General features: G+C 62.2%; 1 protein-coding gene across 1 annotated transcript in view; it reads left to right on the forward strand.

The window, feature by feature from the left end:
• The first annotated feature begins 8,459 nt into the window (after positions 1-8,459).
• Positions 8,460-14,244, forward strand: part of ASB18 (ankyrin repeat and SOCS box containing 18) — a 41,125-nt gene continuing 35,340 nt past the window's right edge. Inside the window, exon 1 of the mRNA XM_028509005.2 lies at positions 8,460-8,695. Within this exon, the coding sequence (XP_028364806.1) occupies positions 8,495-8,695 (201 nt within the window). The 5' untranslated portion in view covers positions 8,460-8,494. The remainder of the gene's footprint in view (positions 8,696-14,244) is intronic.

The raw sequence follows: 14,244 nt of genomic DNA on the forward strand, positions 1-14,244 counted from the left end.
GGAGCCTCTGCTCCCAGGCCTCGGTTTCCAGTGTCCTCAGCTGGGTGTGAGCTGGGGGCCGAGTGGCCCCTGTGGGTTCGCAGGGCTCACAACCGGCTGCTGCTGCTGCCCCCTGCTGGCCGGCCTGGGCTCAGCAGCCCTGTCTTGGGGGGCCTGCCAGGGAGAAAAAGCCCCCGTGGGCAGTCCCGTGAGTGGCCAGCGGTGGGAGTTCGTCCCCACCAGCCCTGTCCCCACAGCTGGCCCTGACCCAACAGGGACTGGGTGGGGGAGCTGTGCGTGGACCTCTCGGCGCCCCGAGACGGCCCCGGCCCTGCCCTGGTGTGCCCTGCCGGGCCAGGGAGCCCTGGACTGAGGCCTGGCCCTCAGCCCGGGGGGTTCCGTCCCCCGGATTGCGTGGGCTGGGGGAGGCCAGGCCAGCGTGAAATGTGGCTGAGAACCTGCGGCCCCCGCTGCCCCACCTCCCTCTAACCGCGTTGCTCTCACATGTGCCGAGGCCTGAGGGGGACCCACGTGTCCACTCACAGCAGGTGCCACCCCCTGTGTGCGGGCACCGAGGGGGCCGGACCTGGGGAGCAGGGGGCGCTGTGAGCTGCGACAAGGACGCTCGCCCTGCCTGGGTGCATGCGGGGGGTCTGTGTGCGCCTGTGCTCAGGCCTCCGTCCACAGTGGGGTTCAGGTTCGGGGCCCCAAAACCCACACCGCCCAAGGTGCCCGAGAATCGCAGAAGGAGGGTCCACGGCAGACGGCCTGAGGTCTGTGCCCACGGCGTCCCCGTGGCAGTGGGGTCCCGCAGCTGGGTGCCCGTGTCAAAACCGAACACGTAAAAGGAAGGAATTTCATTGGCTGTGAGTCACGCCCCAGTGAAGCTGCTGTGTGTGGGTTTCAGACACCCACTCCAGGGCCATCTCTCCCGTGGTTTCTCCTTCAGCGGGAGGCGGCATGGTTTACCCCCTCTGGTCACCCGGGCGTCTGCGTGCGGAGACCTGCCCCATCCCGACCTTCTGGGGGGGGGGCGCACTGGGGAGCTTCCAGGCAGGAGGTGTTCCGAAGACTCCGAGGCCCCTGGACCCGGGGACCCCCCAGCCCCGCCCTCTGTCTCCCCCCACCCCCCGGCTCCCAGCGTGGCTTCCTGGCAGTCACCCCCCGGCCTCCGTTTCTGCACCCCCCGATTTCTTGTCCGGACCCCCCCCCCATCCTCGACGACTTCTCTATCAGCACTCGCTCCCTGGACCGTGCGCTCCCACCGGAGGGTCTCGCACGTCACCCGGTGCTGACGACTCCCAAGTTCCCACACCGGGACCTCCCACCCCGACGGAGGGCTGTCCGGGCACAACCAGGGAGGCACTTCGGAACTTCCGCGACAATCCAGGTGAGAGCAGGTGGCTGGGCCAGACGCCAACTCGACGCCTTCCTTGGATGTACAGCGAGCCCCTCACAGTCAGCAGTCCCAATCCCACGCTGCTCTCCCGTGTTTGCGTGAAACCGGCGCCCCTCCTGTCCATGTCCCCGCTTCAGGTTCCCCCCAGCTCCCCCAGGGGCAGTCTGAACCCCCATGGGGGGGTGGGGGCCTGCCCTCCTTTCCTCTAAGGGGACTTGGTTTGGTGACTCAGAACTTCAGGTGTACGCAGTGCCCCACAGGGACCCTGCTGCTCCCCGCCAGCTGTCCCTGGCGGGCTGAAGACAGGCCACGTCCACGGTGACAGCCTCTCCACGGAGGCGGGAGCCAGCCCAGAGGGCGAAGGTCGAGCACAGCGTGGAGGACAGGCGGCCGGGGGGGACTCTGGGCGGAAACCGAGGGGAAGACTGATTGTGGCTCGGAGGCGGCTCCCCCCTCCCCCGCCCTCCTCCCCGCTTGCCCCCGGCGGAGACGAGGCTTCCAGCCAGAATTCATTTGAATGGCAAAATAATTTATGCTTAATTAGGGTGCCGGGTTTAAAATCAGGCGTTTAGCTGCATAATCACGTAGACGTCCGATCCCATTGTTGGGCCACCGTGGCTCGCGTCCATAACGCCGGAGCCTTCTCTTTTCTCCCGGGCACCCCGGCCTCGCCGTCTCTACCAGCGGTGCCAAACCAGCCTTTCTGAAGCCCCCCCCCCACCCGGACCCTTCCCAGGCGTCTCTGAAACTCCGGACAGCGCTCACAACTCCCCATTCCCAGCGTTCAGGGCCCACGCCCACGGCTTCCCGTCCCGCCGGCCTGGCCACGCGGTCCCGCCACACCCTCTGGCTCACCCTGTGCCCTCCGTCCGAGAGGAGACCTGTCCACCTACCCAAGTGCCACCCAGCCCCCAAGGCTCAGTTCAAACAGCACCTGCCCACGAGCTCTCGGGGGCGACCACAGGAGTCACGTCCCCTCGCCTCCAGCACTCACCGTCCTGGCTGGTCAAGTTCTCCTCCTGCGTCTGCAGCTGGGCGGCCCTGGAGCCAGACACCTCGCCCCACCGGCCTCTGTGGCCACCCTGGGGCCCCCGAGGACAATCCAGTGTGCGGGGGACCCAAGGCAGGCCGTGTCTCCCATCGGCCCCTCGGGACAGACTCGGGGAGGACGGCCGAGCTCGGGCAGGAGCCTCCTCTGCCTGGGTGCCCAGCGCGCAGGGCGGCAGCTGCCCCCTCCCGTTCCCCGCTGCCCCTGACCGGCCCCCCTGCCCGTCAGCCCCTCGGGTGTTTGCGGCGCTCACTTCTGGGTTCTGTCTCTCCACCTGCTCGTCTCTCCCTCTCCCGAGGCACAGGGCTCGGACCGTCCTGCCGCCCAAAGAGGAGGCTCCCTCAGACCCCCTCCCCGCTGCTCTGGACCCCGGACAGACCCTCCTCCCCCCACCCTGCAGGTGCTGCCCCTTCTCTGCCCCGCCCCTCCAGCTCCAGGTCCGTCCCTCATCACCGGCCCTCTGCTCCGTCGGGTGTTTCCCCTTCCCGTGCTCTGTCCAGGACGCCCTCTGAGCTGCAGGTCCCCTCTTACAGTGGGGGCCCACTCAGCTGTCTGCGGTCTCACGCGGCCACAGCTGCACCCGGCTGGGCCACCGGGTCCCCAGTAGCTGGATAATCCTGACTCCCGGGCCCTCCCGCCACAGGAGCTGCGTTCACAGGACGGTGGGGGGCCCTCTGCGGAGGAAGGTCAAGGTCAGGGCAGTCTTGTTTCTCACACGCGCTCACACTGTTTGGTCTCAGGGCTGTTTGATACTTGGAAGTTGGAAGTTGCTTGTTGGGGCACATCTGTCCTCTTCTAGATTCTTCTGGAATGCATTAGCTCCATTACGTGTTATGCGGTCTGCCAGGGCGGGTTTTGTCGGAAGGTTCTTCCTGTGTTGGATTCCTGGACAGCGGCGTGACTCCATGTTCCGGGACTCTCCCTGACACACCTTGCCCCGCTTTCTGACTCCGCCGGCACCCAGGGGAGCTCTCGGTTTTGCTCACTCGGGAGGGCGGTGGGCTCGCTTGCCGAACACCAACCGTTGTAAGTTCTCACCCGTCTCTCCCCAGGGGCTCCCTGGCGGTTCGCAGCTGAGTCACCTGCCGATGACGGTCGGTCGTTTTTATTTTTTAAAGCTACGTATTGTTCTTACTTCTGTTCCTGGCTTCGTACTGACTTAAACTTCTGAAACGTGTGGAGTACCGCCCCGACTGCTGTGGCTCCATGGGTGGGTAATCCTTTTGCAAACTGGAACTTCACCAGTTTGATTCCCGGTCAGGGCCCGTTCCTGGGTGTTGGGCCAGGTCCCCAGTCAGGGCGATTATGAGAGACAACTGATCGATGTTTTTCTCCCTCTCTCTCTCCTCCCTTCCCCTCTCTCTAAGAATAAATCATAAATAAAAATCTTTTTTAAAAAAAGTGTAGAATAAGCTCTGGCTGGCATAGCTCAGTGGATTGAGTGCGGGCTGTGAACCAAAGTGTCGCAGGTTCGATTCCCAGTCAGGGCACATGCCTGGGTTGCAGGCCATGACCCCCAGCAACCGCACATTGATGTCTCTCTCTCTCTCTCTTTCTCCCTCCCTTCCCTCTCTAAAAATAAATAAATAAAATCTTTTAAAAAGAGGGAAGTTAATATTTTTTTAAAAAGTGTAGAATGCTGTGCGTGGTCCCCTTGGCCTCGCTTCCACGCACAAAATCTCGTGCGTGTGTGATGCCCCTGGTGGCCCCCAAACTCCGCATCTGTCTCCTTGGGAGCACTTGCCCGCTGTCTCAGGGACAGAGAATTCTCCTGCCTGGCATAGCCCCTCCTGGGCTCTCTGGGGTCTGCCACTCCGAGGAGAGGGCAGCCTTTGGCCGCTCTGCCCCCCGGGAAGGGCCGGCCCCGGGGGTGCGGGTGGGAAGCAGAAGCCCGGGCCGTGGCGGTGGGTGGTCGCCCGATGCTGGAACTGCTCACGAGCCCCTCTGGCGTCAGACCTGATGACACCTCGTTCAGGGCCTTTGTCGGTAACGACACTGGCCCTCAGGGCCCATCTGCCTGAGGCCGCCTCTCATCGATCCCCGACAGAAGCAGAGAGAAGAGGTCGCAGTCAGCTTTCCTGCCGTGTTCCTGACCGGGTGCACGTGTTCATTTCAGCATCAGATATGAGACCGGTCGCTACTCTCACACGGATAACCTGGATCGTGTAAGAAAGCATCCCTTTGTTCCAGCTTGCTGGAAGTTTTAATGAGAAATAAATGATATATGCTATAAAATACTATTTTAGCTCCTGTCGAGATGGAGATCCTGTTTTCTTCTTTGACGTATTAAGAGATAAGACACAGGAGTAGAGTTTTTTAAGCTAAACACAATTTGCCATCTCACAGTAAATTCTAGTTGGCCACACTTACTGTTCTTCCAACATGTTGCTGGATTTGACTGGTCGGTATTGTCAATAGGGCGTTTGCAATTAGACAGTAACTGGTGTTGGTCAGTTAACGTGGGGCCCAAGACAGCTCTCCTTCCAGTGTGGCCCAGAGACGCTGGAAGTCCGGACGCCCGGCCAGTGAGCTCAGAGTGGACAGAGCCCCATCGTCCCGGCACCTGGAGGAGGGCCTGGCTCAGACCGGGGCCACCGGGCATTCTCGGGGGGAACCCACTCTGCTCGCCATTTCACCCGTGATGGCCACACCAGTGGAAACCGCCCACATCTCCCAGCACACGGCCCGCCCCTCTGCCTTCACACATCACGTCCCCGTGGGAAAACCAGAACACGAGAGCATAGACGGCTTCCGTCGTGCCCGGCCCGTGCCCACACCCCGTCGCGCTGCCTCAAGCCTTCGGAAACACATGGGGAACCCCAAAAGGGCCCCCGAATTCTCGGTGTCCAGGGAGCTACCCCTAAAGACTGCGGAACGAGGCCGTGTTGCTAAGTGGCCTCCCGCAGCCGCAGGTTGGCACAGGCTGGCGAGCCCGTCCCCCTGCGGAGGAAGGGCAGACACGTCCATGCACCTGTCTCGCCGCAACGGTCAGGCCCAAAACGATGCATCCGAGGGAACACAGAGGAACCTTCAGGCCAATTGAAAAGCAGCTCCTGACACAGGGAGACGCACCTGATTCCGGGGCTGGGGGGCCCCAAGCTGGACTGTGGGGAGGAGCGGGGTGATGCGAGAGGCTGGAGCCCCAGCCTGGGAGGAAGCCGCGGCGTGGCCCACGCGGTAGGAGCGCCGCCGCCGGGTGTGGCAGCGAGACGAGAGCCGGGAGAGCCCCCGGGCCGACGGACGAGGAGCCGAGGGTTGAAGGAGCAGCTCCCCAAAAGCCCCTGAGACCGGGTGGGTCCGTGTCCTAGAACTGGGCCAAGGCTGCCTAGAGTTCATCCGATATGCACAGGGCTGGTCCCTCACCTCGGGGCCACCGTGGGGTCAGAGTCCCTGGGGCTGACCGCTCCCCGAGACCCTGACCGTCCGTGGGCAGCTGACGCTCGCCGATGGTCAGTCCCATCCTGGCCTGAGACTGGATTAGACCCCCGCCATGCCCCCCCAGGCACTGTTATTCTGCTACAAAGTAGTTCAAAACCCAGAGGATGGGCGGAGAAAAAGCCCCGAGGCTGGCGTTCTGTGACGGCACGCCGGTGGGCTCCTCACACCACGCCGCACGGCCGCACCAGCCTGCCCTCCTCACGGGACACGGAAAACTCTAGAAAACATTTATGCTTCTCGATGGGGATCGTCTGTGTTATTAGTCCTCTAACTAAACACACGTGTAAACACTACTTGACGTAAGTCACAGGCAACATTTATCCCTGAAATACGTGAACCACGGTGCCTCCAAGGATGACTTAAAAACTGAAGCAGAACAGTAAAGCGACTTCTGTCTGGTTCAGAGAAAGCCGGGGTCCGCCTGCCGCTGCTCGCTTGCATGTACTCTGCCCCTTCCTAGGGCGTTTGCAGGGGGAGAGAGTCGAACGTGCGGCTTCCGAGAAGGTAAGGGGGAACATCGTGCAGGTTCCCTCCCCTCGCGTGGTGGTGAGCCCCGGGGGGGGGGGCAGGGGGGCTGCAGGGCGGGTGGTGGGGGGTCCCATGAGCTAATCAGAAAAGAAGAGCTGAAGAAATAGAGACCAGGAGAGCTCACCCCGAAATAAAGCGATTCCTGTTGCCTTAAATATAATTTGTGTTAGTTACATTTCAATTCCTAATTTATACATAGCAGGGTTGATCAAGAACCGCATTATAACAAAATTAGCCGGGATGATTAGCATAGCACGTGAGCCGCTGATTGCACACCCAGCCCATCGCCGGGTAATTAGGGCCCGCGTGCAGCGCGCTTGGGGGCTCTGTCACCTTATTACCCGCCGCCTCGCAAGGGCTCCTCCTCGCCTCCCCTCTGATCTGCAGCGGACGGCCATCGCTCCTCGTCCTCCCTTCGCTCTCAAGTCGCTGCGTCCCCAGCGCTTTCCCGCGGCCGCCGCTCTCCCCCCTGTGTGTGCTGTGCTCCCCGCGTGCTGGGATCGGGCGGCCTTCCACCGGGAGGCGTTCGGGGCTGCAAAGCATGTGTGCTTGGCAATTCGGGTTCAAACATTTCTGTCCCCACCTGTGATTCTCTGGCCGAAGAAAGAACCAAGGGCCAACCTCACTCTCTGCCAAGCTGGCCCGACGCCCGGGCCGGAGGCCGAGCCAACGGGCTCCCGTCTCCTCTGTGGGCAGGGCCCGCGGCCAGCGGTGTCGCAAGTGTCTGCATGGGGGTTGCTTCAGTCCCGGCGCCCCTGGGGGCTGTCCCTCAGGGGGCCCCGGCTGCCCACTGGCGGCTGACCTTCCACTGCGGTGCCTCTGCTCCCCACCCGGGGACTCTTTTCGGATTTTTTAAAGATTTTACTTATTTACTTTTAGAGAGAGAGAAAGGGAAGGAGAAAGAGAGGGAGAGAAGCATCATTGTGTGGTTGCCTCTCATGCAACCCTGAATGGGGACCTGGCCCACAACCCAGGCACGTGCCCTGACTGGGAATCGAACCAGCGACCCTTTGGTTTGCAGGGCCGGCGCTCAGTCCGCTGAGCCACACCAGCCAGGGCCCTGCATGGGGACTCTTGCCGGGAGATGGATCATGATTGTTCCCACCGCAACAGGGAAACGATGGCCACGTGCGGTGACGGAGGAGCCGGCTGACGCTACGTGGCCATCACAGCGCAGCGTACACAGGTGTCATTCCACGTCATGCGCACCTTCGTCTTACACGGTGTTACATGGCAAAGACACGTTTCAGTTCAAAAAGAATCCACAACTGTGTTCATCCCTGAGAAGCAACATGATGTGGCCCAGGCCCCTCGGGTCACCTCAAGGTACAGGGAGCCGCCGGGGCGGCCGTGCTCTGGGCCAGGCTGACGTGGGAGTCCCGGACCCCCAGGCACACCAGCCCTGAGGAAAAGGCCCCCGTGACCCCCGGGACGCACAGACGTCAACAAGAGGGGCTCTGCCCTCCTGTTAAGCCGAGTGGCCGGCCCCGGTGGGCGGAGGCAGCTGCTCACGCGTGGGGAGCCTGCTCCGTCCACTCCCGGGGTGCCCGAGTCTTCTTCGTGCCGGCCGGCCTGTCTCTGAATTTGGGAACCAAAGATTTCACTCCACTCCCTCCAGTTCCAGACGCGTCCAGTGTACAGCCCAGTGGACTCGGCTGCTAGAGGGGGCGAAGGAGCCGGCGTGCAGGGCACCGTGAAGTCTCTCCCCACGGACACAGGACATAGGTCCCAAGCCCTGGCCGGGAGGCGGCTCTGCAGTCCCCGGAGGGGACTCACTCCGGACAAGAGGCCACAGCGCTCAGCAGCACCTGTGAGAATCGTCCTTCCAAACACTGCCCCTCTCCCTCCCCACCCCTCACCCTCACGTCTACGGCCCATCCCTAGAGCCGTCCTAGCTGGGCCGGTGGGGAGCCTGGTGTCCGTCTGCCAGCGAGGGGGGCAGGGAGGGCCGGTGCCAGGCGCCCCCCCCCCGCTCCCCCACTGCGGTAACTCTAGCCTGTTTCTTCTATTTATAGCCTCCCACTCGGCGCTCAGGGCAGCTGCTGACTCGGGACTGGGTGGCGAGCACAGGAGAGGTTTGGCCACCACACTCGGGCTTCGCCATGTCCGGCTCGGACCGCCTTCCCGACTACCCGCTCGGCTCCGGCGTGGCAAGGAGGCTGCGGTCTGCGCTGGAGACCGGGGACGACGAGGCGCTGCGGGACGTGGTCTGCACGCAGGTCCGGCCCGTGGACGCCGTGATCGAGCTGGCCAACGACGACTGGATGAAAGACCCCTGGGCCCCGCTGCCCCCCGGGGTGCTCGTAGGTAACCGCGGCGAGTCTCCTGTGTGCGACTCTGAGTGACCTGTCCCGTGTGTGGGTGACGGGGGGGCCAGTGCTGGAGGTGGGGAGTGGGGCGGGGGGGGACAGGTGGACGATGCACGCTCAGCTGTCCACCCCCTCTGTGTCTGCGTGCACACAGGCCGAGCAGCACCAAACCAACCTTTAGACAGAGGGAGGTGCATCCGGGGCACCTGGGCTCATTCTCCACTCTGTCCCTGGCCGGGCCCTCTGCGTGTCCCTCCCCTCCCCTCCCCTCCCCTCCCCAGAACATGTCCTTGTCCTCGATCTCGGTGTGACTTGGGGTTCTCCTTCCTGACTTACTGCAGCCGCACTGGCTGCCGTGCTGCTTCTCAGCCGTCTGGGTTTCAGTCGCCTGTTGAGCTGATCAGCCACAAATGCTGGAAGCGAACGCCGACCAGAGGGGAATCTGCTTCCCGTGTTGCCACTATCCATGACGGTGTAATTAGCGTCTTTATCAGCATGCACAGGGCTCCGTCTTCTTCAGGCTGTATCCTCAGGGTGACTTCCTGAGAGCTGCGTGTGTGGCAGGAACAGGGCTGGGAGAATTTTCCAGATGTTCTCTGAGAGGATTCCTGGGTCTCGGCCGCCCTGGCGTGGGGGGTGGCGAGTGTGAGCTTGGCGTTTCAGCCTGCAGGGCGGTGCGCACCCTGGTCACCCTCCACAGCCTGCCCCTCTGTCCCACCCTCAGCGCCCCGGGGCAGGCCCCGCCCCCCGCAGGTCCTGTCCTCCTTGTCAGGCCTCTTCTCACGTGGCCTGTCTGGTGGGGTCCGTGCGCAGGATCTCCCGTGTCTCCGTATCTGTCTGTCATTTCTGTGTGACTTCTTCACATACCACCTGCATAAGATCGCTGTGTCGTGTTTGCTGCAAATGCTCTCCCGCCCTGAGATCTGCTCGTACTTGTTTCGTGCTGTTCCCTGGCTGGTCAAAGGCGCCCTCCGCCATGCGGTCTTGACCCCTGAGTGCTGCTCAGGGCTCCTCTCCACCACTGGACAGGCTCCCTCCGCACACACATGTGTATGCACACACATGCACATATGTGCGTGTGGCACATGGATGTACATGTGTGCATGTGCCCCACCCATGGGCACATACATGCACATAGCCGTGTGGGTGTGTGCATGCAAATGAACACATGTGTGTACACACACGCAGGAAGTGCATGGAAAGGGAGCGCACCTGGGGCATCGATGCTCATGCCTGAGCTCCAGGTGGTGAGGAGGGAGAGCAGAGGGCAGAGCCCCCGGCTGCCTCCCCCTGAGGCTGGGCAGCCGCTCGAGTCTCCGGGGAGAGCCTGTCCCCTGCGTCTCCCTTTTCCTGGTTGTCCTGACAGCGGGGCGCGCCCAGGAGCCGGGCGCCCGGACAAAGAGTGGCACGCCTTGATGCCGACCGGAGCTCTGCCCACACAGGCCCGAGCCCCGCTGAGCCCCTGGGGACTGCCCCTGACTCCGGGACCAGAGATGCTTGGGTCTGGGCACATAGGTGGGGTCTCTAGAAGGGCCAAAGTGCGGCCAGAACTTGGGGCCACACCTTGGAAGGCAGCCCACAGTGGGAACGCACACAGTAAAGAAAGTAGGTGGTTGGCGGGTGGCACAGGATGACAGAGGGACGTGGCGGCCGGCGAGGGGCCAGAGCGGGGGGGCACCCACCTGGGCCAGCGGAGGGGACGAAAACCAAGTGTCCCACTGCCAAAAGCATTCTGGGAAGCGGGGAAGGAAACGTGTTCCCTCCCGAGGACGACCTGGTTGGCAGAATTCTGGGTATTTTTCAGAAGAGGACAGTTTGCAAAAATAAGCGAAGAAACATAAAAGTCTTCTCTGCTTGTCAACATGAACACGCGGGGACCAAGGGCCTCTGGACTGGTCTCCCCCACCCCACCCCAAACAGAACAGGAAATGATGACGCTTCAGTCCAGCCCGCCCCCATCGGCGTCACAGAAAAAAGCATAGGGAAAAAGAGGTGCCAGGTGAGAAAGCGGTGGGAGCAGCTTTTTCCGGAGAACTCCCTCAGGTGTACACGTGCAGCTGAACCATGCAGCCCCCACTGTGGACGAGACAAAGCGCTGAGCACACCCTCCCTCCCCGGCCGGCGGCAGGCATGTGGCAGGAGAAGGGTCCTCAGTCAGGAGCCCCCCGAAGGCTCCACTCACCTGCGCCCCAGCAAAGCAACCTGCTCTCCCGCAGGTTGGACTTGGGATGCCCTGAGGGATGCTGGGAAGGACCCGGAAGCCTCTCCAGGGCACTCAGCCCCCCAGGCGTGTGAGCACCCCCTCCCCCCACCTGTGCTCACCGAGGCCACCCTGCCCCTCCCGACCCCGCACCCGGGGCCGCCTCCCTGGAAGCCTGGCCCCGCTGACCTGGCCCGCTGACCCCTCCTCCCACCAGTGTCCGCGAGCCACGGAAGCACACGGCCAGGCCGGGCCGGGTTCTGCTCCCACCGAACCTCCCACACCCAAATACAGCCCCCTCACGGGCAGGGGGCCCACCCTGCCCTGCCCACCTCCTGGCACCAGCTCCTGGTCCTGAGAAGGAGCTCAGACACCGGGTGCCCTGCTCCGCGGGGGGGGGGGGGGGGGTGCCCAGCTCCTTGGCCGTCCCTCAGCCGGGTTGGCACCGCCTGCCCGCCCACAGCCGCCGCTGGGGCTGGTCTTTCTGCAAAGAGCCTCTGACTCCCCTTTCTGCTAAAGCCAGCTCTCTGCCGCGTAATGCTCGTGACAGTTGTGCTATTTGTCCTTGCCTCTTCCCGACGCCTGTCGCCCCAGCCGCCCCTGAGAGCACGGGGAGGCAGAAGGACATCCGGGGGAGGGGCCGCGAGACCCATCTTGCCCCCAGATGCATCGACAGTACAATTTGGTAACTGGTGTAATCACACTACTTAAGGAACAACTGATTACTAATTGCTATTATTAAGGATGTCAGCACCCCGTGAGTTTGCTGCTGATATATTGCACCCAAGTCAAGATGCTACCTGAATTCCTGAGTGGGGTGGGAGACCGGGGGCGTTCCGCTGTGTGTGGGGCGGCGGCGTGCACGCATCTGGGGGCAAGCGAGAGAACTGCTAACTGGGTTTTCACTAAGAGGTCTCACCCAGCAGCGTGGAGCGGGGAGGTGGGGCTGCGTGGGGAGGTGGGCACGAGCGTGGGTGAACATGTGGCAGGCACGTGTCCACACACCAAGATGCAGTTGTTTGCAGAATCGAACTTTTCTCATTCAACCGGTATTGCCCAACGCGCCCTGGCATGGGGGCCACAGCCGCCGCCCCTGGCCGCCCCTGGGGAGGATCTCCCCCCAGGGCAGACCGAACCCTTAGCTGTCAGGCAGGTGGGCATAGCCCTGGCCTTAGGGGGCTCCCTGGAAGCCATGATGAGAGCGTGGGCACTGCCGGCAACTCAGAGACGGGAAGTGTAACGGGGGCAGCTGCAGAAGGGCAGTGGGATGGCCACATTCTCGCCTTGGGTCCGCCACTGCCTGGGCAGTCTGGAACCTGCCGGTCCATCTCTCTGAACCTGAACTTCCTCACTGAAGGAAATGGGCCGTCTCTTGGGGTCGTTGCGAAGCAGACGAACCAGGGTTCTGGGACTGAGGGCGTGAGTATAGACCAGAGTCACCGCCCCGCCGCGCCCTCTTGGCGCCCGCGCGGACCATCCGCCTTCCAGGGGAGGCCTGCGGGGCAGGGAGGGCGTTGCCTGGAGGCTGATGGGAGGCTGGTGTAGGAGCCGGAAGGTGCCACCTAAGCAGCAGGGTGGCTGGGGCCAGCCCTGTCCTGATTGTCAGGGAGAAAGAGTCCCCGGCCCAGAGCATGTGAGAACGGGAACCAGCCCGAGGTAGAGGCAGAGGGAGGAATCCGGTGCAGCGAGGACCTGTGGCTGGCACGGTTCCCGCGGGCCTGAATGAGGCCCCACAGCCGGGGCAGAGGGGCGGGGGGGAGGCTGGACTCCAGTGCTCTCCCTGGTATCCCGTGATGCCCATGTTTCGTCCCGTGGCTGTGCCTCACGGGTGGGACAGCGAGGCCCGCATCCGTTCCCGTCCCGCCCAACAGCCAGTGTGGAGCAGCGCGTTCTGCCGGTTCATTCCTGGCCTGAAGTCAGGGCCCTCGGTGCCTGCCCACCCAGAGGCATGTGTCAGGGGGATCCGTGAAAAAAAAAAAGCCCCCACCGAAGCTGTGCACAACCCTTTGGCTCTGCATCACACACACACACACACACACACGCCCAGGCATGCACAGGCACACACGCAGCATAACAACATGGTCCCCGACCTCAAATGAGAGTATCAGGAACAGCACGGACCAGCCAGTGGGGGGCTCGGCCGCGGGGGGAAAGCCAGCCACGGGATGCAGGGGGTCACGGTGACAGGGAAGGATGGCAGTCAACGCTCTCTGTCATCTCGGCCACAGGCCCCGAGCGAAGGGCGTGGGGGCAGGGAGCCCCTGCTCGGAGCAAAATGAAATTAAACCTTTCTAAGTACTTATAAATCAGCATCTAATGACAGTATCCCGCCACCAGCCAGAGCGTCGCTCTTATTACTCTGATTCACAAGCCAGGAAAAGATCTGGAATTATGCACAAATTATTGTCCCATCTTCTTAATTAACGCTGATTGCAAAATTCTTGCTGAAGTCCTTGCTAACAGACTCAATTATGCGCTGCCTGAATTGATTCACCCAGATCAAGTGGAATTTATTAGAAATACACTTTCCTACAATAACATCAGATTATCTTTGAATATAGTTAAATTATTTAGGGGCAAAATGGTTCCAGTAGCAGCCCTGGCTTGAGACACAGAAAAACATCTCCCGCCACCTAGAAAGCAGAAGACACTGCTGTCTGTTCTGCCGAGCACCCGGGCTCTCCCCTGCCCCGGAAGCAGGCTGTGTCGTGGTGCTCGGAGCAGACGCCTGCCTTGGAGCTAATGGTCCAGCTTCAAAGCCCGTGAGCAGGAAGATGACTCCTGTGGGGCGGAGTCTCAGCTCCCCCAAGTCCAAACCCTCGCTGCCTGCGGAACACAGGGCCCTTGCGATTAGACGAAGTCGGGGTACTTTCAGAATCAAAACGGAGAAACAAGCTAATAAAGAAATAATGTGTGCTGACGATACGCTTCTGTTAGCATCACTCCCACGCCTGCCGGAGAGCTCCGAAAGGACCCAGAGAGAGACGAGGGTGCGGAGGGGAGGCTCTCCACCTGCCCAGGGGGGCGGTGTCTCCCATGATGGCGAGCTCTGCTTGGGATAAACACCGCATGGGAACCACCCGGAAATGGCGAACACGTTTCCCACAGCCGGGTTCGCCCTCCCCCTGCCACTACCCCTCGCCTTCCCATACCAAATGCAGCCACTGGCTGTTGGGCAGGGAACGGGCTTGTCCTGTTCACCCTGTCCCAGCGCACAGTAGGGACATAATACATATGAACAGGCCAAGGAGCGTCTGGGATGCTCAACATCTCCTGGGTTGGCCCTGCAAAGGTGAGCATGTTCTTACCAGGCTGCAGTGGGAAGGAACGGATCCAAGTGAAG

This window comes from Phyllostomus discolor, chromosome 4 (genome assembly GCF_004126475.2).
Source record: "Phyllostomus discolor isolate MPI-MPIP mPhyDis1 chromosome 4, mPhyDis1.pri.v3, whole genome shotgun sequence".
Taxonomy (NCBI): domain Eukaryota; kingdom Metazoa; phylum Chordata; class Mammalia; order Chiroptera; family Phyllostomidae; genus Phyllostomus; species Phyllostomus discolor.